The following is a 25,535-nucleotide window of genomic DNA, read 5'->3' on the forward strand; positions in this document are numbered from 1 at the left end:
TTTGTTTATTTTTGAAAGAGAGAGACAGAGTTCAAACAGGAGAGGTACAGAGAGAGAGGGAGACACAGAATCTGAAGCAAGCTCCAGGCTCTGAGCTGTCAGCACAGAGCCTGACATGGGGCTCAAACTCATGAACCACAAGGTCATGACCTGAGCCAAAGTCGGATGCTTAACCAACTGAGCCACCTAGGCGCCCCATGTAAAATGTTTTTAGAGCATCAGAATTTTAATATGGACTTGCAGTATCATCTAGAGACAAGAACAGCCTTTTGTTCATGTCATGGTCCCATAGCCAACTTGTAATGTTGCTCGCCCACAGGCCACTGAGGCAGACCCCTCACCAAACCCTAGAAACAGGGAGCACGCATGGGCATTCTCTTCCATCCACTCAGTCAGAACAAGTCACTCCCATACTTACGCTCTCTCACCTCCAACCCCAAGGACACACTTAACATTGCCTTTCACCTCCAAAAAGCTTGGCCAATAGATAGATGATGTAAGGTCTTTACTTATTTATGAGTTGGTGTAATATTTCTATTCTGTTCTGTTCCCAAGTCCTCCCAGAGGACGAAACCCATCCTATGTGACCTTCATGTTGCCTGCCTTCAGAGTCAGTGCATCTAGTTCAATAAACCACACCATGTGGAAGGCTTTCTTGTCGTCACTGCCTAAAATATGTACATCATATCCATTCCGAGAACCATGCAAAGAGGAAGGCGATGATTCCTCTGCAAACATTATACGTCAGTTTAAGCAATTTAACACTTGATGGGAACCAACAGGAATAAGGAAAAACATCACTTCCCGAATAGCTGACACACACCAAGTATACTCAGAACTACATAAATAAAGAGAATACAAATGGCAAGATTACCAAAAACCAACTTTGGAAAATTCCAAAAGGGAAGGCACCAGAGTTGAGGTATGTATAAAGAAAGCAAGACTTCAATTTTCCAATTGCATTTTCATCCCTTTTCTTAATTCTGTCTTTGTTAAAATTTTAGTTGGTCTGCTTCCTTATGTGAAACTAGACCATCTGCCCTTCTATTTTGTCAACGAAGACACCTTAAGAACAAAGGCGGTACAGTCTCCAATTCATAGGTGCTCAGCTTGCGCACTTAACCTGCCGCGAAGGGGAACCGTGGTGGGTCGGTGAGCTGCTGGAAGGTCTCCCAGAATGTGCACCCCAGTCCTCCACTCGGGGGCCCACGCGGCCTCCGCGTGCACTTAGGGAACTGCATCAGCTCCATCCAGATCATTCAGTGGGATCAGAGGTGGGAGCTTTGTATCAGCCCTCAAAGCTCAGGCTTATGGAATCCGGGCACCATATTCAAAGTGGATTTCCCTACGGACTTCTCACCTAGGGCACATCTTCCTTGCTGTTCTGAGGATGGGCCTCTCGCTGTGGTTCCCTTCCTCCATGTTTACTTCCCAGAGACAGCAATAAAGATGAAAATGCCTATCAAGTTTTGATTTCAAGCACCACAGCTCTTGACAAGAATAAGAAGAATTAGGGAGAAATAACAATGCTCTCCAAACAGGTTAAATCCTGACATCAGCAGAGGAAAAACCTGAATTTCCAGCACAGGGGCTGTAGGGGTGGGTTTTATCCTTTATGTTCCTTCTCTACGAGCAAATACCATCAAGAACAGACTGTGCCCGAATCTGGACCACCCGACAGGTAGGACAGCTTTCTGCAGATGCCCAATAGCTACATCTACGACCCCCCAGGTCAGATCATGTTAGAGAAGACAATGGTGGTTAGTTTGTTCAATTTTATACCAACACAGATTACAGTCCTCTTTCTCTGCTGCCTGACACTTGATCAATGTAACCTTCTTGCTGCCTGGATAGTCTGAGGGTCCCAGACCTCCTCCACCAGAACACACTATAAAAGACTTAAGAGCTTTCATGGGACACTTAAAGAACGATCATAGGAAATGACATAGTAATTTTTAAAATATAAGGTCATTTCATTCTGCTGCTTTGGTTTCCCAACTCACTCAATGTAAAAGCCAGACTCCTCATGAGGCCCCATCAAGCCTGCTATCACCTCTCTGACACACTGGCCTTGCTGTTTAGTACCATGTCAAGCATGCACCTGCCTCAGGGCCTTTATACTTCTTGCTCCCTGCACCTAGAATGTTCTCTCCCCCTCAGGTATCTGTCTGGATCAGCCCCTTGCTTCTTTCAGGTCTTACCTCAAACATTACTCATTAGTGAAGCTTTTCCTGTTCATCCAAGTTCACGTACAATAACAAGTTCCCTTGTGCCCCTTCCCTTACTAGATTCATTTCCTTAGCACTTACTCCATCTAACACAGTATTTATTTGTTTACTTCCTTACTGATTCGTTACCCACCTCCCCTTTCTAGAACATCAGCCACATAAAAAAAAAGGAACTTTGTTGTGTTCACAGCTGGATCCCCACCATCTAGCACAGTTTGGTTGCAGTCCCTATAAATGGCATAGAGTCAGTGCTCAATAAACATCTGTTGAAAGTATCAACAAATAAATGAGGAACTACTTCAGAACCATGCCCAATATCCCCCTTTCCCCATGAGAATGGACAAGAGCGGCCTGACTATGGGAGGGCGCAGTGGCCAAGATACTAAGGCTGTCAGGTGTCCAATCATGTCCACACTTGTAGTCCACCCAAGGCAGCTGGTTTGGCACTGATGACATGGCCAGCGTGGGACGCTACATAAGAAGGGAACATCTAAAAAGAGACAGAAATTATGTGGGATGGAAACACCTGGTTTTTCAAATCAGAGGGAATAGATTGCCTTCTGAAGTTTCATTGCCAAAAGCAAGTGCTATTAAGATGGAGCTACATGACCCTTCCTGTCAGTAGCTCTACTTGTACGGCAATTCTCTTCCTTTTTAAGCACAAATGCAATCTTTTTTTTTTTTCCACAGAAGAAATCTTATAAGTGAACTGAAAACATTTATTGGGAGACGATATAGAGTTTGGTTAAGAGCATGGATTCTGGAACTGTCTGCCTACATTCAAATCCTAGCCCTCCACTTCCTATCTGCATGACCTTGGCAACTTGTTTAATTTCTCTGTGCCTTAGTTTCCTTTGTGAGTACTGGGTCAGTTGATACATGTAGGTACTCAGAAAAATATTAAGTGCTTGCTATTATTACTATTTTTAAGATTAAAAAAATTATTTATTTTGGGGTGCCTGGGTAGCTCAGTCAGTTGGGTGTCTAACTCTTGATTTTGGCTCAGACTGTGATCTCAGAGTTTGTAGGATTGAGCCCTGTGTTGGGCTTTGTGCTGACAGCTCAGAGCCTGCTTGGGATTCTCTCTCTCTCAGTCTCTCTCTGTCCCTCCCCTGCTTTCAAGCTCTTTCTTCTTCTTCTCTCTCTCAAATACATAAGCATTAAAAAATTTTACTTACTTTGAGAGAGAGAAAGAGAGAGGGAGGGAGAGAGAGGGGGAGAAAGAGAATCTCAATTAGGCTCTGAGCCATCAGTACAGAGTCCCATGTGGTTCAGATCTCATGAGCCATGAGATCATGGCCTAAGCCAAAACCAAGTCAGATGCTTAACTGACTGAGCCACCCAGGCAACTCCCCCCGCCCCCTGCTTTTTTAAAGATTAAAAAAATTATTTATTTCAAGAGAAAGAAAGAGAGAGGAAGTTGTTACTATTTTTAAAACATGTAGGAACCAGTCTTCCCAAATATGCCTTACCTTCCTTTTCATTCAGTATTAATCAATAAACACTGCATGTCAAGCATTGTAATGGGTGCTAGGGGGTATGCAAAGGTAAATGAAGATGGGTTCTCCCCTTGTCATGCTCACAATTTGTTAGTGATCATGAACACACCTGGGATTGGTGTTTCAGGAAGCCTGGATCTTGAGAAGTGGGGCAGGACCCCTGGACAAGGGGCTGGTCACAGCAGTGGCTCCTCACACAGATTGTAAGGACTCTCTTTTGTGTTAGCACTTACGGTAAGTGAACAACATACTACCCATTCACACTTCATTTCTGAAGGCTTAATAAGCAATCCTAGATTCTTGCTACGAGCCAGGAAGTTGTAAAAAGCTAAAAGACCCATTATGAGGTAGCCCCTGCCTGCCTCTCTTGCCTTAGTTCTGCCACCAACTAACCTCCCATCCCCATTCCTTCCCTCTAGCCTTTAGGATCTTCCTACAGTTTTGCAAATATGCTAGGCTGTCCCACACCACAGTGCCTTTGCACAGCTATTCTTTCTGCTGAAGTGCCTTCTTGGACTACCCAATTTCTGCTTGTTCTAAAGATTCAGATCCAAGCATCTCTTCCTCTAGCACATCTTTGTCAACACTCAAACCTGACTGAGGGGGTCCTAAAATATGCTCCTCCAGCACTTATCATGAAAGGCTACGATTATGGTTATTGATGTCTGCGTCTTCTACCAGGTTACCCATGCCTAGAAGGCAAGGTGGTATCTTGTAGGGTTTCGTAACCTTGGCCCCTAACGAAGGGCCTGGCACATTGCAGGTGTTCGGTAAAAGTCCAACTGGTAACATCTGAATGATGCTGGTTGCCCCTGTTCTCATTTCCTTGCTGCCATGCTCATGACTGTCATCAACAGCCTCCTTCAAATCACCAAAATGCTCCTTAAAGACAAATCTCAGTACAAAACAAAAACAATAACAAAAAACAAACAAACACAAACTCAAGCAAAATCTTTACTCAAATGTCACCTTCTCAGTGAGCTTCACTTCAGATACCCTATTTAACATCGCAACCTCCCTTCCACCTACACTGCAATGCTGGCCACCCTTATTCTCCTGTGCTTTTTCTTCTTTTCCACATATCCATGATCTCTAGATCCTTGTAACAATCCTTCATTGTAGGCATTTTAATTCCCCCATTTTTTAGTAATCTCTGTCCCCAACATGGAGCTTGAACTCATGACCCTGAGATCAAGAGTTGCATTCTCTACTGACTGAGCCAGCCAGGTGCCCCTGTAATCCCATTAAAAAAAAATTTTTTTTTATGTCTTTTATTTATTTTTGAGAGACAGAGAGAGACAGTGCGAGCAGGGGAGGGTCAGAGAGAGAGGGAGACACAGAATCTGAAGCAAGCTCCAGGCTCTGAGCTAGCTGTCAGCACAGAGCCTGACGTGGGGCTTGAACCCACAACCGTGAGATCATGACCTGAGCTGAAGCCGGCCGTTCAACCGACTGAGCCACCCAGGCACCCCTGTAATCCCATTTTCTAAGTCAGACACTAAGTTCAGAGTCTAAGTCGTGTGTGTTCAAATGAATTCAGATAAGTAGGTGGAGGAGCTAAGCCCTCACTGATTCCCGTCCCCAGTGCACTTGGAAATGTCATTCTCTTTCAACAGGTCAGGTGGGTCTCCAGAGAGATATAAAAACCTGCTTTAGCTCAGTTTTTCTAAACAACCAACCAAGAACTTAGTCTCTAACACTCTGATAGGACTTCATATGCTGCTAGCACGCTACTGTTTCCTTAAGAGAGAAAAAGGGAAGAAGAGTCTAGGGACTCAAAAAGAAACATGGTCTCAGTTTTCTGGTTCAGAGAAGACCATGATGTTCAGGTACTGTTTGGGGTCGCTGGTTTTAGAAAATGTAGGAGAACATGTCAAACCTGAGCTGAACCACTTGGAGATCCAGGGTAAATTTCTATTCCATTCACAGCTATGTTTTAAAAAATTTTGTGATGCTTGCATAACTCTGCAAATACACTAAATGCCATTGAATTGTATCCTTTAAGTAGGTGACTTATATGCTATGTGACTTCCATCTCAATAAAGCTGTAAGTAAAAATAATAATGTTTGGGTTTGGTTCATATCACAGCTTATGGCTTGGTTTGGGTTGAGTCATATGAAGATACCAAATAAACAGGAAAAAATGTAGGAACTGCTTTCCTATTTGAGCCAGAGAAGTTATAATAGGCTGAAATCTTCAGACAATATAATCAAAATAGACCTGCAAATGCCTTCTGTTGTGTTACAAGTCCATATACTAAAGGACAAGAGATTTGTTCTTTGAACAACCAGACGCGAAGTAACCGCTTGAGCTAAAGCCGACCCGAGACTTGTTCTTTGGATGAGTGACATCCAAAACAACCGAAGATGAGGAATCTAATGGTTCACAGATAGTAGAGCACTCTAAGGTTTTAAGTTGGTAGTAATCATTAGTCTAAGTTTTAAAAAAAAAAGACACATAGATGGGTGGCAGGGATTAAGGAAGGCACTTGTGATGAGCTTCGGGTGTTGTATGTAAGCGTCAAATTGCTAAATTCTACACCTGAAATGAATATTATACTATGTTATCTAATTGGAATTCAAATAAAAACTTAAAAAAATTAAAAATATATAAGAAGTTGGGCATAGAGGTATGGCCCTCATGGAAGAGTTAAAGGAGAGGAAGTGACTGATGTATAACTCTTTAAAAAATCTTAAGTTGGAAAAAAAAAAATCCTAAATTGGAATTTAAGAGCACAAGCAGCCTTTCCTATCAATAAAATAAAGCCTATAAAGCTCAGGAACCAGGAAATGCCATAAATTCAAGTGTATGCGTACATCCACACGTGTATTTCTCTGCTTACTGAGAAGACACAATCACGACATCAAAGAAAGTTCCTTCTCATTAGGAACTTCTTAAGATTTATTGTTCAACATGGTCTGAAGAAAGAAGCCAGTATTACAGTTTTGGAAGTTTTTGTTCTAGTGAAGTTATGTGCTCTATATGAGAGAGATGGTGTCTCATAAATAAAAAGGTAATATATACTTTTTAAACTTTATATATTTATAATTTACAAGTCATCTTCTTCTAAATAAAGATTTAGGACAGTCAGGTGCATTGGTAATAAAAAGACCCCTGGATACATGTTAACTAATCTTTTTCTGTCCAGCATTATCTTCAAATAACAGAGTGCCTAGCACTTAGTAGGAAGTCAAGATGTATATTAATATATCGAGTTCCAAATAAACATGGGGGCAAAGATTAAATTTAGGCAACTAGAGGAAGATGTTCGTAGAGGTCAACAGCAAGATGCACATTTCATTAATTCAGAAACTCTGAAACCAGGAGGAGGGTCCAGGGCCACCATCCTACATGGCTGCCCATTCATCCTTGACCTACGATGTACCAGGTACTGGGTGTAAAGTGGTAAACAAAATATGGAACTTAATTAGTCGTTTCTGGTAATAACCTCATCCTCTTGAATACAGGGCACCTCTGACCAAAGAGGGCCAATGAGAATATATGCCTGGGATTTCTCTGTGAACAGAGATGAGCTCACAGATGCCCCGGAGAACCAGGGTAGAGTTCCGTCTGCTTTTCTTAAAGGTTTCTACAACTCTGGTAGCTATCTAGGAATCGTTATAATCAATCCTTTTTCTTTTTAAGTAACATTCACTTCTTTTTTTTAAGTTTATTTATTTTGAAAGAGAGAGAGAATCCCAAGCAGTTAATGCAGAGCCTGATGTGGGGCTGGAACCCATGAACCATGAGATCATGACCTGAGCAGAAACCAATAGTCAGACGCTTAACTGACTGACCCACCCAGGCACCCTTCAAACCTATTTAAATACATAAGCTAAGGTGACTTCTTGTCACTTGCGATACAAAATTCTTACGCTATAACTTCCAATATACATATAAGACTAGTAAGGCTGAGGAAAGTTCAATGATTTACCTGATCTGGAAAAAAACCAGAGATCTGACTCTCAATCCCAAGCTATATCACAGGGCCAACCAAAAGCAACCATTAGAAAAACAATGAACATGCAGTACCTCTTGCACCACAGAGCCCAGCAGGAAGTCCAGCCTCTGGCACACTTCTCCAAGGTTAGATAAGCTGCTGGCCCTGTGAGCACAGTCTGGATCCCTGGCTCCCCTCAGGAATGTGTGGATCAAAGGCTCTCTGTACTTTGAGACCATGTCCCCTATAGAAAAAAAAATCGAAATCTTTAAAAACAAATGTTCAGGTTCTTAAGGAATAAGGATACTATCATGGTATATTGTATGGTGTTTTATACGTTTCAAAGTACTTGCATAACCAACCATTAGAGACCATGCACTGGAAGAATATTTAATGTCATGTTGGAAGAAAATTAGTAATTAGACCATTAATAATAATTTGACATTAGAATGAGTAACAATGACGTCACTGTTGACCCTGATGAGACCAGTTTTGATGGACTGGTAGGGGTAAGAGCACAACAGAAGTGGGTTTTTTTTTTAAGTTAATTTATTTAAATTCAAGTTAGTTAACACACAGTGTAATACTGGCTTCAGGAGAAGAACCCGGCAGTCCATCACTTATGTAGATCACCCAGTGTTCATCCCACAAAGTGCCCTTCTTAATGCTCATCACCCATTTAGCTCACCCCATTTTATTCTCTTTATTTAAGAGTCTCTTATGATTTGCCTCCCTCTCTGTTTTTATCTTATTTTTCCTTCCCTTCCCTTATGTTCAACTGTTGTTTCTTAAATTCCACATATGAATGAAATCATGTATTTGTCTTTCTTTGACTTATTTCACTTAGCATAATACACTCTAGTTCCATCCACATATGGCAAATGGCAAGATTTCATTCTTTTTAAAAAATATTTATACACTTTTGAGAGAGATGCTATGAGCAGGGGTGGGGCAGAAAGAGACACTCAACTGAATGAGCCACCCAGGTGCCCCAAGATTTCATTCTCTTGATCACCAAGTAATATTTCATTGTATCACCTCTTTATCTACTCATCATTGGATGGACAGATGGGCTCTTTCCATAACTGGCTATTGTTTATAGCACTGTTGTAAACATTGGGGTGCATGTACCCCTTCAAATCAGCATTTTTGTATCCTTTGGGTTAATACCTATAGTAGAATTGCTGGGTCATAGGGTATTTCTATTTTTAATTTTTTGAGAAACCTCCATACTGTTTCCATAGTGGCTGCACCAGTTTGCATTCCCACCAGCAGTGCAAGAGAGTTCCTCTTTCTCCACATCCTCGCCAACATTTGCTGTTGCCTCAGTTGTTAATGTTAGCCATTCTGACAGGTGTGAGGTGGTATCTCATTGTGGTTTTAAGTTGTATTTCTCTGATCATGAGTGATGTTGAGCATTTTTTCATCTGTCTGTTAGCCATCTGATGTCTTCTTTGGAGAAGTGTCTATTCATGTCTTTTGCCCATTTCTACACTGGATTATTTGTTTTTGGGGTGTTGAGTTTGAGAAGTTCTTTATCCAATATATCATTTGCAAATATCTTCTCCCATTCCATCAGTTACCTTTTAGTTTTGTTGATTGTTTCCTTTGCAGTACATAAAGCTTTTTTTTTTTTAATTTTTAATGTTGTTTTTTTTTTTTATTTTTGATACAGAGAGAGACAGAGCATGAGAGGGGAAGGGGCAGAGAGAGAAGGAGACACAGAACCGGAAGCAGGCTTCAGGCTCTGAGCTAGCTGTCAGCACAGAGCCTGACGCGGGGCTCGAACCCACGAACGTGAGATCTGACCTGAGCCGAATCCGGAGGCCCAACCGACTGAGCCACCCAGGCGCCCCCATAAAGCTTTTTTTTAAGTTTATTTGAAATAGAGAGAGAGAGAGAGAGAAAGTTGGAGACATGCAGAAATATTGGGAGAGAGAGAATCGAAGCAGGCTTTACACTGTCAGCACAGAGCCCAACGTGGGCTCAAATTCACAAACCATGAGATCATGACCTGAGCCAAAACCAAGAGCCAAATGCTTAACTGACTGAGCCATCCAGGCACCCCTGTGCAGAAACTTTTTATCTCGATGAGGTCCCAATAGTTCATTTTTGCTTTTATTCCCCTTGCCTCCAGAGACATATCTAACAAGGAGTTGCGATGGCTGAGGTCAAAGAAGTTGCTACCAGTTTTTTTCTATAGGGTTTTGATGGTTTCCTGTCTCACATTTAGGTCTTTTATCAATTTTGAATTTATTTTTGTGTATGGTGTAAGAATGTGGTCCAATTTCATTCTTCTGCTGTCTGGTTCTCCCAGCACCATTTATTGACGAGACAGTCTTTTTTCTATTGGATAGTCAGTCTTTCCTGCTTTGTTGAAGATTAGTTGGCTATATACTTGTGGGTCCATTTCTAGGTTCCAGATGCTGTTCCTAGAAGTGGGTTTAAGACAATATGGTAGAACTGGAGACAAAAGATCACTTCAGTTTTTCAGCAAAGCAGATCAAGGAAATGGGGTGGCAGCTGGTCAAGGTGGGGGGGGGGTGTCAAGAGAAGTTTTTGTTTTATTTCAAAAGAAGAGAAATAGCATGCTAAGACATTCGGAATTGACATTTTATATATGGAAACAACTTCTTTGTAAGTATACCAAGAGCTAAAGCTGTTTTGGCTTGATCTAGGTTCTGAGGCTCTAGTTCTAGAACCCAAGTATAACACTCCACCTTTAGCCTTTTTGTAGTCCTAAGGCTACATGACACCTATCTAGAAGATGACAAAATGGTTTCCAAAGCATTGCTTAAAGTCACCTATTCTTAATCACCAAAATGATAAATCATTAAAAAAAACCCAACAACTTTTATCAGGCTCACCTCAAATGTTACTTCCTTAGTGAAAACTTCTTCAGTCAGCCTTAATTAGCCCTCGTGGGAAGTTCCACAGCTCTTTGAACTAAATCACATGTGTCACTAATGCCGGGATTCCTAGAGGTTTTCAGCATCTATCTTTCCTATTAGACTACATTCCATGAAGGCAGAACTTCCTTTCTATCAGTTCTCGGTAATCTTTGTATGTATGAAGTACTCAACAAATGCTAATGTCAAATCTAGTTCATTAATTTATTCAACCAAACAAAATTATGTGCTAGGTATCATGCTAAGCTCTAGGGATAAAAAACATGGACATAAACTTTACCGGTTCGGAACCCCAGAGTTTAGGAGGTGGGTGCAAACAGGTAAGTACCAACGATTAGAGCGCTGTGGTGAAAGTTGTCGCAGAGTGAAGCAGAGGTTGTGTGGAGACCCTGATTTCTCTAACCTCAGCCACTTGGAGGGAGGAGGAGGAGACAGTCTGTTTTGATTTCATTTTCCCTCAAGATCAGGAACACAATGTATTTTTCATACAGTATGAGATAAAGATGAAAGAGAAATTTTTCTAAAAGGCTCCCAGTTCCTAATAACTACAGGCAGTCAAAAGACTCACCCTGCCCAGTCAACATGACTGCGCACCACAGAAATTGAGTTGGCAGTAACTCAGCCTTAGCCTGTTTTCAGAATAGAGGGGACTCTGTGCCTACTCTTAGGCCTAGTATTTGCATTTCTGAATATCAATCCTGAAGAGGGAGTCACATTTATGCACAAGGGTATCTGCATAAAGACTTTACTACAGAATTGTAACAGTGAAAAATGAGAATTAAACATTAATCAATGTAGAAATGGTTAAAAAAAACATATAAATCATGGAATACTATGCAGTCATTAAAAAGAAATGACAGAATTATTTATATGCACTAATATAGAAAGGCCCTTTAAGACACTATTAAAGCAAAAGGAACTAATAGAACCAGAATCATTTCATTTGTGTATATAAAAATGCACAGATGCAACTTCTCTCACTGTTAGCAAACCAAACTTACAGATTTAAATATGCACATGAAATATACAAATGTACAGGAAAATGATAGAAAGGATATACTAAAAGAGAAGATTTAAATAACTTGTCCATAGAGCAAATACACCCAAGATCAAAGTTAGGTAGTTTGACACTTAACTCCCATTGGCATACTGACTGTATTTCAGAGGTTTCCAACTAAGAGGAAAACCTATATTTCTACTTTTGCTGTAGTACTTTTCCTTTCTGGTTTTAGGAAGGAACTTGCTCATTCTGTAGTGTGAGATATAGATCCAGAGTTAAGAGATGTGCATTCTAGTTTTGGCCCTGCTACCAACTAGCAGTGTGACTTTGGGCAATTTGGTTCACCTCTCTGGACCAACCAGAGAAAGCCAATTAGACAAGATGTCTCTTGGGTCCCTTTCAGTTGTAAGAATCTATGAGTTGATGAGTCACCTTTAGTGTAGTCATCAAGGGAATGAGATTCTGGAAACGGAAGAAGTGCACATTCATTATCCCTGGAGGGAGACTGGTGCTGTTAAAGGAATGAAGTTTCCTTGTTGGGAAGGAAGGCACAGGGAAAGGAAAGAAGTTTGGAAATTCATAAGGAGGGGAAATTGCAAGCTAAAAAGGTAAGAGCAGATGACAGACTAGTGAATGTTTACTAATGTAGGGATTTAAAGTGAAAAATGACTGGTAAAGAAAAGGTAATATGTGCTAGGCACTATACTAGGCCTGGGGAACCAATCATAAACAAGAAATTCCCTCATGGCATTCAAAGCCTAATGGGGAAGAGGGAGGGAAACGACCAAGCACCCATGGAGTGAGATGTGCCCAACAATGTGACAGAGAAGGATACTTTTATGAATAATGTTTTGATCTGGTTCCTATTTCTATTAATAATAGCTCCAGTATTCTTATTCATCCAGACTCAAAAGCCTGATGTTCTTTTTGACTTATCCTGTTACTTTTCAGTCAGTCTGTGCATTTATTATTGTCCAATCCTTGTTTATTTCCATATAGGATTTGAGGTAACATAAGTAACATGGAAACTGTGTGTCACTGATGAAGTATTTTTAAAAGCTCTACAGTAAGTGAGGAGTGCAAATATCCCAAGCTAAGGACCGTTATTGCAAATGAACCCAGAATGTAGCTTATCAATTCCTGGTGACTAAGACATAAAAGGAAACAGAAAAACCATAATTCTTATTATCCCATTAAAAAGAGTAACATCAATTTGTTAACAGAGAAAAATTTTAGGAAGAACATCAAGAGGTGTCACATTCATTCATCCATCCAATCTTTTAAGTTTTAAAGAAATTTTAATAATGTACACACAACGTGGGGCTTGAACTCCCACCCCCAAGGTCAAGAGTCACATGTTCTACCGACTATGCCAGCCAGATGCCCCTCATCCAACAAATCTTAAATGAGTACCTATAACACTCCAAGTACATTCTCAGTCTGGAGGTAACAAAACATGAAAAAGAAAGTAAAAGTCCCATCTTCATGAATCCTACTTCCAGTGAGGGAGCAAGTCAATAAACAGTAAACACATTTTCCTGCGGCAGAAATGGCTGTGAGGAAAAAATAAGGAAGTTGTGTATGTGTGTGGAGGACACGGAGAGCCAGGGGTGAGGGCTCAGGGGAAAGCTGTCAGAGGAGAAGACCTGAAGGAACAAATTGTGAAGACTTTGGGGAGAAAGTGAAGAGCAAATGGCCAAAAGAAGTTTGATATTCACTGTAGATATCATTCAGCTGTTTCTTATCCTGACCCATCATAAAAGTCCAGGACATACCATTATATTAACAAACCACAATTTAACTTTCCATTTACATAAATTTCCTGCCTGAGTTTCATTACTACTTTCAAAATGAGCATCCATTTAACCGCCTGCTCCAGCAATCCCATCCCCAAGTGCACCTAAGAGCCCAGAGGAGTCAGCAGGAAGGTGAGCATCCCAAGAGCCCTTCCTTGTACCCAGTGAGCAGCCCCGGCCCCACAGGCTACCTTCTCTTCCACAGGTGCGGCTAGAAGAGCTGGAACGCTGTATCCACTCTGCAGTTCTCAAAGTGCCCGGCCACCATGTGCTCTGCAACCTGAACTCACAGACCCCGACACTTGTCACATCCTTGCTCAATCCTGGTGTTCTTTGTGGATTTATGTCTCTGCCCCCATTTCCTGGGAGCCGCTGCTTGCTTCTGACTAATCTTCCCTCCTCCTAGCATGTACCATGCCATGTGGCTAGTTTCAAGACTGTGTTGGATCCTAGTGTCCAGGCTGGGGGTCAGTCCTGACTAGGCTTCTATGCAGAACAAAAATGAATGCATGTAGTCAGAGAATATAGCTTCCAGGGGTACATTTTGACACGGGCAGAGAATTTCAATATCTTACATGAAAGTTACTTAATTTGAGCTTTAGGGATCCCAAGTTACATTTGTTATGCACATCGCACTGGCATTCTCCCATTTTCCCTTGCAAACAGTACTCTAATTCTGTTCAAGTATCTACCTTCCCCCTTGCCCCAACCACCACCCATGTGATTCAGACTAAGGTCTTTGATTGGTCTAAGTGAATCATGGCGGACACATCCCTGTATGTTAATTGGTTTATAGATGGGCATGTGACCTAGTCTGGACAATGAGGCATGAAGGAAAATCTGCTGGAAGACATTTTGCCTCTGGCTATGATAATATGACACCTTACAGTTACTGAAGCCAACATGAAACCATGAGGGACTACAGGATGAAGCCAAAAGCTGAAGTTGGCAAAGCAGGAAGATGAAAAGAATCTGGGTCTTGAATGATATCACGAAGCCAAAAAATTAACCACTCCTGGACTTTTTGTTATGTGCAAATGATTCATTCCTTACTGCTTAAGCCAGCTGAGTTGGGAATTTCTATTATCTGCAGTCAAAAGCATTCTAACATATAATACAAAAGATGGAATGTTCTTTAAAATTGTAGAGCACTTTGGGGTGCCTGGCTGGCTACGTTGGAAGAGCATGAAACTTTTGATCTTGGGGTCATGCAAGCCCCATTCTGCATGCAGGGATTACTAAAACACACACAAAAAACCAAAACAACAACAACAACACAAAACAAAAAAACAAACTTTAAAAACAAAAGTAAACAAATAAAATTATAGAGCAATTCTATGTCAGCTTGATGTCTATCAATACAAAGCCAAGAAAGTTACATTTCCCAAAACAAAGGAACTTAAGATAGTATATGTTGTTTAAAGAGTTCAAAATCAAGTTTATAACAAAAGAAAAATTACTGAACCCCCCAATTTTCTTTCTTCTAACTGCAATTTTAATTGGGACAAAAGCCTAGTACACAGCATGACTCATAATATTAGCACATATATATATACGGCTTTTCAAAAGAGGTAAGTCATCTTTACGCATAAGCCAACCTATTTAAACAACAGGTAACTATTTAAAGTAGTAGTTCATGTGAAGGGTTTATATGCTGAGTCTATTTCCCAACCATTGACTAACCCATTTCATTATAAACTTAAATCCTAGGCTCTGGGATACCTGCTCCTATTGCTTAGTTTCTGACTAAGCAACAAAACCTCAATTATCCCATACAGGAGGGGTTAGGTTAAGGATTTTTTTTCTTTTTTTTTTTTTTTTTTTGTATTTTTCTCTATCCAGATGAGATGTGCTTGTTGCTTCAGTTAAAATTTATTTGAAGATTCCAAAATCCTAAGGCACCTTTTGTCTTTAAGACAGCACATACTTGCCCCGACAAGAGCCAACATTCATTACCATCCTGTTGTTTCCTTAAAAATCTGTATATTATATAGCTTTTATTTTTTAAAAAAAGTACTGATTTCTGAATTTCCCACCTCCCCACCCATATTCAGAGAATACCATGAACTACAATATTTAGACTAAGAAATACCCACAAGAACTGAAGTTAGAGAGACCATCATCTTTTCCTCCTGCATTTGTGAGCAGCTTCAGGCAAATAAAGATGGTAAATCCAAGCTCACTTTTACAAACTTACTCGAGTAGATGTGAGTCAGAGAGGTATACCTTAGCTCAGCTCTGATGACTTCTACTTTGTGCAATGATGATGACAACACCTGGCTATTTGCATCTCCGTGTTCTTTTCAGGAAGTCAGCAATAATCAGCCTTCCTGACATGCACACAGCTGTGTGTTCAAGGAAACCAGTGAAGGATCTAGATTTGTTTGAGCAAACTTAACGAAAGTGAGTTGCTTTGAAAGGTGAAAAATCAAATGCATAGTGAAAAGAGCTGAAAAGCTTTTTTACCTTCCTATGACTTACTCATACCAATTATTATCTATATAAAAGAAGACCCTTAATAAATTACGATTTCAAAGATATTTTTTCAAAAATTTTGTTTATTTACTTTGAGAGGGGGGAGGGACAGAGAGAGGGAGAGAGAGAGAATCCCAAGCAGGTTCCTCTTGTCAGTGCAGAGCCTGACCCGGGGCTTGAACCCATAGCCATGAGATCATGACCTGAGACGAAGTCAAGGCTCAGACGCTTAACCAACTGAGCCACTGGATTTAGATTTTTATCAAGCTTTTCTTTCTTTCTTTGAATATAATTTATTGTCAAATTGGCTCACATACAACACCCAGTGCTCATCTCAACAAGTGCCCTCCTCAATGCCCATCACTCATTTTTCCCTCTCGCCCACCCCCTGCATCCACCCTCAGTTCATTCTCTGTATTTAAAACCCTCTTGTGGTTTGCCTCCCTCCCGCTGTTTGTAACTATTTTTTCCCCTCCCCTTCCCCCATGGTCTTCTGATAAGTTTCTCAAGATCACATATGAGTGAAAACACATGATATCTGTCCTCTGACTGACTTACTTCACTCAGCATAGTACTTTCCAGTTCCATCCACATTGCTGCAAATGGCATGATTTCATTCCTTCTCATTGCCAGGTAGTATTCCATTGTATATATAAACCACATCTTTATCCATTCATCCATTGATGAACATTTAGACTCTTTCCATAATTTGGCTATTGTTTTGTCAAGCTTGTCAATGGTACTTGAAGTCTAGATGGATAGATTGATTTCTCAGATCCCGTCTCCTTGCATGGAAAAGCTGAGATGGCGCCAGCCAGAGACGCTCACATGGTGGAAAGGTGCGATCACACATGAATTCACACACTCATTTTTGGAGCCAGGGGACCTGCTGATTTGAAGGGCTCAACTGCTCGCCTAGTTAACTGAAACAGGTCCTAAAAGTGAAAGGGAAAAAAAAATGCCACCCTTGGCCAAATCCTCCAAAAGCTCCTTTTTTTTTTTTTTTTTTTTAATGTCTGGTGACTCCTTTATTCCTTCTTTCTACTCTCCCTTCTCTCCTTTTCTTTTAATTAAAAACATTTTTTTCAAGGCACAGAAATGAAGACAGATAAATCCATTCCTAAGTATTCTATTCAATTTACCAACAGGAAGTAAGTAAGAAATACCCTAGCCTGCTGGTAAAGGTATTGCTGAGTAAAACCAATTATATTTTTCAAAGATCGAATGAACACCTACAGCCAGCACTCCTCTGTAATCAGAAGTTTATACACATTCCGAGGAATGCTTTAGTCTGATGTTTCCCAAACACAAATGTGGGCACTGAAATTGTGCAGTGCTGCTTGATTATTATGTGGATCCAGGGGATTTAGAATTATCATTAAAATGAAAATGCAACGTTAAAAAAAACCTTTTCGAGAATTCACAGACCCCTGAAATCTATCAGAATTTAATCTCCAGACTTCAGTTTGAAGAACGCTCTTCCAACTGGCCAATTTAATGAAAACATTTAATAGGTACTGCAACGTGCGTGGGACTCCCCGGGGCACAAGAGACTGAGACCTGAAGGAGACTTTGTTCTTATTTGTAGGCAACTATGGTTACCAAGTGGCCCAAGAGCAACAGGGTGGGTGGAGTTCAGTCTCTCTTCATAGGGGAGGTGGCATCCAACTCGAATCTTGAAGGAGGTGAGGATTTTCACAGATACCATAGGAAGAGCACTCCAGGTAGATGGAACTAACTCTGCAGAGTCATGGAGGCAAGGTGGGGGGGGGGGGAGCAACTAAAATGGATGGCATATTCAGAAAACAGCAGCTACACTAGGTGATTGTAACAAAGGATGCACTAAAAGGTGATTATGATCTGAAATACCCAACATCAAACCACACAGGGCATGAAGGTAAGGATTTGAACAATGGAAAACTGATAATGCCCCCTTTTTTTTAAAGTAAGCTCCACACCCAACATGGGGCTTGAACTCACGACCCTGAGCTCAAGAGTCACATGCTCTACCAAGTGAGCCAGCCAGGCAACCCTGATAATGCTTTTTTTTTTTTTTTATAATAGATTTTCTTCTTTAGAGCAGTTTTAGGTTCACAGCAAAATTAGGCAGAAAGCACAGAGTTCCCACATACCTCCTTCCGCTCTCTTTCCCTGACTCCCCCACTAACAACATCCTGCACCAGGGCCCTATGTTTGTTGCAACTGATGAGCTTACATCAACAGACCATTATCAGCCAAAGCCCACAGTTTACACTAAGGGTCACTCAGGCGTGTACATCGCGCGGCGGGCAAATGTAAAGCGTGCGTATCCAGCACTACAGCATCACACGGAACAGTTTCAGTGACCTAACAATCCTACGCTCTGCCTACTCATCTCTCCCTTTTGGCTAACTCCTGGCAACTACTGATCTTACTGTCTCCACAGTTTTCCAGAATGTCATATTGTTCCAACAATATCCTATGGTATGTAAGCTTTTCAGAGTGGCTTCTTTCACTCAGTAATAGGCTTTTTTAAAAAGTTTATTTATTGGGGCGCCTGGGTGGCTCAGTCGGCTAAGCCTCCGACTTTGGCTCAGGTCAGATCTCACGTTCGTGGGTTCAAGCCCCGTGTCAGGCTCTGTGCTGACAGCTAGCTCAGAGCCTGGAGCCTGCTTCTGGTTCTGTGTCTCTTTCTCTCTCTGCCCCTCCCCCTCCCATGCTCTGTCTCTCCCTGTATCAAAAATAAAATAAAACATTAAAAAAAAGATTTAAAAAGTTTATTTATTTATTTTGAAAGAGAGCAAGTGGGGAAAGGGCAGAGAGAGAATCCCAAGCAGGCTCCATAACACCAGGGCAGAGCCCAATGTGGGGCTCAAACCCACAGACCATGAGATTAAGGCCTGAGCTGAAGTTCAGCGCTTAACCAACTGAGCCACCCAGATGTCCCTTAGAAATAGGTTTTTAAGGTTTCTCTATGTCTTTTCATCGCTTGATAGCTCATTTCTTCTACATGCTGAAAATTCTCTGGTTTGGATCTATCACAATCTATTTATCCATTCACCTACTGCAGGGCATCTTGGTTGCTTCCAGGTCTTGGCAATTATGAATTAAGCTGCTAGAAACATACACGTGCAGGGGAGCTCAGTAGCTCAGTCATGCATCGGACTCTTGATTTTGGCTCAAGTCATGATTTCAATGGTTTATGACTTTGACACCACCTTGGGCTCTATGCTGACAGTGTGAACCCTTCTTGGGATTCTCTCTCTCTCCCTCTCCCTGCCCCCCCCCGTCCCTTCCCCGTTCTCTCTTTCGCTCTCTCAAAATAAATAACTTAAAAAATTAAAAAAGAAGGGAGGAGCCAAGATGGAGGAGTAGGGAGTTCTGTAATCTCCGCCACCCACGACTATCAAACTGAGAAAGTCTAAAGCCACAACAGTCTGGTCTGCAGGAATGGGGGGCGCACACACTCCTTATAGATGACAGCCTCGTGGGTGCCTGAGCGAGTGTGAATGAGGACCGGAGGCTCTGAGGGGAGGGGGCGCCGGCCCAAAGTGGAGCCGGGAGAGAGAGCACCCAGAAAGGTGGCCCAAAGCCGCAGAGGGCTGTGTGTGCAGAGGCGGCACAGGGCCATGGAGGGCCCCGTGTGGAACGGCCATGAAGAGCGGTGGAGAGCTGAGAGGAAGAGAAAGAGAGCTGAAAACGCTCATAGACTGGTCTCTGGAGAGGGAGAGACCTTGGCCCAGGTTGGAGAGACACAGACATCCTATATGTACCTTCTCCCCCCCCCACCCCCCACCGGAGTCTGGGAAAGACCAACATTTATGCACTGCTGTGATTAGGTCAACTCTTGCCATCCAGATACATTTTTCCTTATCTCATTCTTATCTCTCCCCTGGGAAGAAGTTAGGCTCTCAGACTGTCCTTTATCTTTGGCTGTTTCTCCCCCCTCTTCTTTTTTTTTTCATTTCCTTTCCTTTCTTTCCTGTTGTTCTTTTCTTTCCCCTTTTGGTTTGCTTGTTGATTTTTCTGTGTGTTTGCAGGCTATTGTTTTCTGTGTGTTTGTCTGTCTGTTTTCCTTTTCAGAGCTACCTCAAGACAAGCCAAAGTATACATGGTGGAGAGTCCCAAATATCACCGAGTGGGGAAATAAAATAATCAGAGGTATAACAAGAGAAACTGAGAGACATGATTAAAAGAACACTTCCTGAAACAACAGGTCCTGGAGAGTCAATGAGCCTCCTTTAATAGGGTAATACTAACAGGTGCACAGAGCAGAATGAGCTTTTAAAACTGACAAGTGACAGAAAGCTAGACAAAATGATGCAATGAAAGAACTCTCCTCTAAAGAAATTCCAGGAAGAAATCACAGCCACAAAACTACTCAAAACAGACACGAGCAACATAACTGAACAAGAATTTAGAACAACTATCATAAAATTAATCACTGGACTTGAAAAAAACATGGACGTCATCAGAGAAGATATTGATACAAAGACTAGGGACCTTCAAAATAGCTGTGATGAGTTAAAAGAGTCTATAAATGAGGTGCATAATAAAACGGAGGTGGCCACTGCACAGATTGAAGAGGAGAAAGGAAAATAGGTAAATTAGAAGACACAGTTATAGCAAAAAAGGAAGCTGAGACAAAGAGAGAAATTGATACAGGAGCAGGAAAGGAGAATCCGAGACCTAAGTGATACAATCAAATGGAACAATATCCATATCATACGAGTTCCTGAAGAAGAAGAAAGAGAAAAAGGTCCTGAAGGGATGCTTGATCAAATTATAGCTGAGAACTTCCCCAATCTGGGGAAGGAAAAAGATACTGAAGTTCAAGAGGCACACAGAACTCCCCTAAGACATAATGTGAATAGACCTTTGGCATGACATATCATAGTAAAACTGGCAAAATATAAAAATAAAGAGAGAATTCTGAAAGCAGCTAGGGATAAAAGGGCCCTAACATACAAAGGGAAACGTATCAGAATGGTCACAGACCTATCTACTGAAACTTGGCAGGCCAGGAAGGAATGGCAGGAAATCTTCAATGTGATGAACAGGGAAAATATGCAACCAAGAATCCTTTATCCAGTGAGCCTGTCATTCAAAATAGGAGATAAAGGTTTTCCCAAATAAACAAAAATTGAGAGAATTCATCACCACTAAACCAGCCCTATAAGAAATCCTAAGAGGTACTCTATGAGGGAAATGTAGCATGGAATATAAGGTGCCAAAGATATCGCTATAAACATGAACTCTACAGAGAACACAATGAATCTAAACCCACATTTTTCAGTAATAACCCTGAATGTCAATGGACTGAATGCTCCAATCAAATGACACAGGGTAGCAGAATGGATAAAAAGCCAAAATCCATCTATTTGCTGTCTACAAGAGACTTACCTTAGACCTGAAGACACCTTCAGATTGAAAGTTAGGGGATGGAGAAATATCTACCATGTGACTGGAAGTCAAAAGAAAGCTGGAGTAGTCATACTTATATAGGACAAACCAGACTTTGATGTAAAGGCAGTAACAAAAGCTGAAGAAGGACATTATATAATAATTATACAGTCTCTCCATCTGGAAGAGCTAACAATTATAAACATCTATGTGCTGAATTTGGAAGCACCCAAATACATAAAACAACTAATCACAAACAGAAACAATCTTATTGATAAGAATGTGCTTATTGCAGGAGATTTTAATATTCCACTTACAGCAATGGATAGGTCACCCAGACAGAAAATCACTAAAGAAACAATGGACCTGAACAGCACATTGGAACAGACAGAATTAATACATTTAGAACTCTACATCCTGAAGCTAGAGAATTCACTTTCTTCTTGAGTGTGCGTGGCACATTCTCCAAGATTGATCACATACTGGGTCATAAAACAGCCCTCTATAAATAAAAACGAATTGAGGTTATACCATGCACTTTCAGATCACAATGCTATGAAACTTGAAATCAATCACAGGAAAAAGTCTGGAAAACCTCCAAAAATGTGAAGGTTAAAAACCACCCTCCTAAAGAATGATTGGGCCAATCAGGCAATTAGAGAATAAATTAAAAAATATACAGAAACAAATGAAAACGAAAGTACAACAACCCAGACTCTCTGGGATGCAGCAAAGGCAGTCCTAAGAGGAAAGTATATTGCAATCCAGGCCTATTTCAACAAACTAGAAAAAGCACAAATTCAAAATCTAACAGAGCACCTAAGGAAACTAGAAGGGGAGCAGCAAGAACACCCCAAACCCAGCAGAAAAAGAGAAATAAAGATTGAGGCAGAAATAAACAATATACAATCCAAAAACACAACGGAACAGATCAAAAAACCAAGAGTTGGTTTTTTGAAAAAATAAACAAAACTGATAAACCTCTAGCCAGGCTCCTCAGAAAGAAAAGAGAGAACACCCAAAGAGACAAAATCATGAATGAAAACGAATCTATTACAAATGATTCCTCAGAAATACAAGCAATCATCAGATATTACTATGAAAAACTATATGCCAACAAACTGGACAATCTAGAAGAAATGGACAAATTCCTAAACACACATGCACTACCAAAATTTAAACAGGAAGAGATAGAAAATCTGAACAGACCCATAACCAGTGAAGAAATCGAAATCAGTTATCAAAAATCTCCCAACGAATAAAAGCCCAGGCCTGGATGGCTTCCCAGGGGAAGTCTACCAGACATTTAAAGCAGAATTAACACCCATCCTTCCCAAGCGATTCCAAAAAACAGACATAGAAGGAAAATTTCCGAACTCATTCTACGAAGCCAGCATCACTTTGACTCCCAAACCAGAGACCCAACAAAAAAAACAGAACTACAGGCCAATATCGTTAATGAATACAGATGCAAAAATACTCAACAAGATACTAGCAAATGGAATTCAACAGCATATAAAAAGAACTATCCATCATGATCAAGTGGGATTCATTCCTAGGTTACAGGACTGGTTCAATATTCTCACATCCATCAATGTTTTACATCACGTTAACAAAAGAAAAGACAAAAACCATATGATCCTGTAGATAGATGCAGAAAAAGCACGTGACAAAACACAGCATCCTTTCTTAATAAAAGCCCTCGAGAAAGTTGGAATAGAAGGAACTTACTTAAACATCATAAAAAGCATTTATGAAAAGCCCACAGTTAATATCATCCTCAATGGGGAAAAATTGAGAGATTTCCCCCAGGATCAGGAACATGACAGGGGTGTCCACTCTCACCACTGTTTAACATAAGGCTGGAAGTCCTAGCATCAGCAATCAGACAACAAAAGGAAATAAAAGGCATCAGAATCCACAAAGAAGAAGTCAAATTTTCACTTTTCGCAGATGACATGATACTCTGCATGGAATACCAGATCGATTCCACCAGAAACCTTCTAGAACTGACAGATGAATTCAAAAAAGTCGCAGGGTACAAAATCAATGTACAGAAACCGGTTGCATTTTTATACACCAACAATGAAGCAATAGAAAGAGAAATCAAGAAACTATTCCCATTCACAATTGCATGAAAACTCATAAAATGCCTAGGAATAAACCTAACCAAAGATGTAAAAGACCTGTATGATGAAAACTATAGAAAGCTTAGGAAATAAATTGAAGAAGACACCAAGAAATGGAAAGACATTCTGTGCTCATAAATCGGAAGAATAAATATTGTGAAAATGTCATTATTACCCAAAGCAATCTACACATTCAATGCAATCCCCATCAAAATTGCATCAGCATTCTTCTCAAGGCTAGAACAAACTATTCTCAAATTTATATGGAACTACAAAAAAACCCGAATAGCCAAAGTAATATTGAAGAAGAAAACCAAAACGGGAGGCATCACAATCCCAGACTTTAGCCTCTACTACAAAGTTGTCATCATCAAGACAGTATGGTATTGGCACAAAAACAGACACATAGACCAATGGAATAGAAAAGAGAACCCAGAACTGGGCCCACAAATGTATGGCCAATTAATCTTTGACAAAGCAGGAAAGAGCATGCAATGGAAAAAAGACAGCCTCTTTAACAGGTGGTGCTGGGAGAACTGGACAGCAATATGCAAAAGTATGAAACTAGACCATTTTCTTACACCATACACAAAAATAAACTCAAAATGGATGAAGGACCTGAATGTGAGACCGGAAACCATAAAAACCCTAGAGGAGAAAGCAGGAAACAGCCTCCTTGACCTCAATCACAGCAATTTCCTACTCGACATATCCCCAAAGGCAAGGGAATCAAAAACAAACATGAACTATTGGGACCTCATGAAGATAAAAAGCTTCTGTACTGCAGAGGAAACAATAAAAAAAAAAAACACTAATAGGCAACTGACAGAATAGGAAAAGATAGTTGCAAATGACATATTAGATAAAGAGCTAGTATCCAAAATCTACAAGGAACTCACCAAACTCCACACCCAAAAAACGAATAATCCAGTGAAGAAATGGGCAGAAGATTTGAACAGACACTTCTCCAAAGAGGATATCCAGATGGCCAACAGACACATGAATCGATGCCCAGCATCACTCATTATCAGGGAAATACAAATGAAAACCACACTGAGATACCACCTCACACCAGTCAGAGTGGCTAAAATGAAGAAACCAAGAGACTATAGATGCTGGCGAGGGTGTGGAGAAACAGGCACCCTCCTACACTGTTGGTGGGAATGTAAACCGGTACAGCTGCTCTGGAAAACAGTGTGAAGTTTCCTCAAAAAACGATCCATAGAACTCCCCTATGACCCAGCAATAGCACTGCTAGGGATTTACCCACAGGATGCAGAAGTGCTGATGCATAGGAGCACGTGTACCCCAATGTTCATAGAAGCACTTTCTACAATAGCCAAATCATGGAAAGAGCCTAAAGGTCCATCACCTGATGAGTGGATCAAGAAGATGTGGTTTATATATACAATGGAGTATTACATGGCACTGAGAACGAATGAAATCTGGCCATTTGTAGCAAAGTGAATGGACCTCGAGGGTGTCATGCTAAGTGAAATAAGTCAGGCAGAGGACAGATACCATATGTTTTCACTTATAGGTCTAACAGGAGAAACCTAACAGGGGACCATGGGAAGGGGAAGAAGGGGAAAAAGTTAGGGAGAGGGAGGCAAATCATGAGAGACTCTTGAATTCAAACTGAGGGTTGAAGAAGGAGGTGGGTGATGGTCATGGAGCGGGGGGCACTTGTGGGGAGGAGCACCGGGTGTTTTATGGAAACCAACTTGGCAATAAACTATTTTTTAAAAAGATGGGAAATGAAAAAAATTAAAAAGAATGAAAGAAACATACATGCAGGTTTTTGTGCAGATGTAAGTTTTCAACTCATCTGGGCAAATACTAAGGAGCACAATTGCTGGATTATATGGTAAAACTATATTTAGTTTTATATGAAATCACCAAACTGGCTCTTAAAGTGGCTGAACCATTTTGCATTATTCCTTCCCAATTGTTCAAATCCTAATTCCACATCCTCTCGGATGTGACCCTGCCTATTCTTGGTCATAGTGACCCCACTGCATGCCCTTTGTTACAGTTCCCTGGGATAGCCGATTAAAAATATGGTAAATCCATTCAGAGGAATATTACTTGTCATTAAAAAGGAATGAAATACAGGGGCCCCTGGGTGGCTCAGTCGGTTAAGCGTCCAATTTCAGCTCAGGTCATGACCTCACAG

The 25,535-nt window shown here is 40.9% G+C and overlaps 1 protein-coding gene across 1 annotated transcript in view; it reads right to left on the reverse strand.

The window, feature by feature from the left end:
* TANGO6 (transport and golgi organization 6 homolog) overlaps positions 1–25,535 on the reverse strand; it is a 189,381-nt gene that overhangs the window by 37,357 nt on the left and 126,489 nt on the right. The window contains exon 16 of the mRNA XM_029925765.1: positions 7,761–7,912. Coding sequence (XP_029781625.1) covers positions 7,761–7,912 — 152 coding nt within the window. The remainder of the gene's footprint in view (positions 1–7,760; positions 7,913–25,535) is intronic.

Source organism: Suricata suricatta, chromosome 16 (assembly GCF_006229205.1).
Source record: "Suricata suricatta isolate VVHF042 chromosome 16, meerkat_22Aug2017_6uvM2_HiC, whole genome shotgun sequence".
Classification (NCBI taxonomy): Eukaryota; Metazoa; Chordata; class Mammalia; order Carnivora; family Herpestidae; genus Suricata; species Suricata suricatta.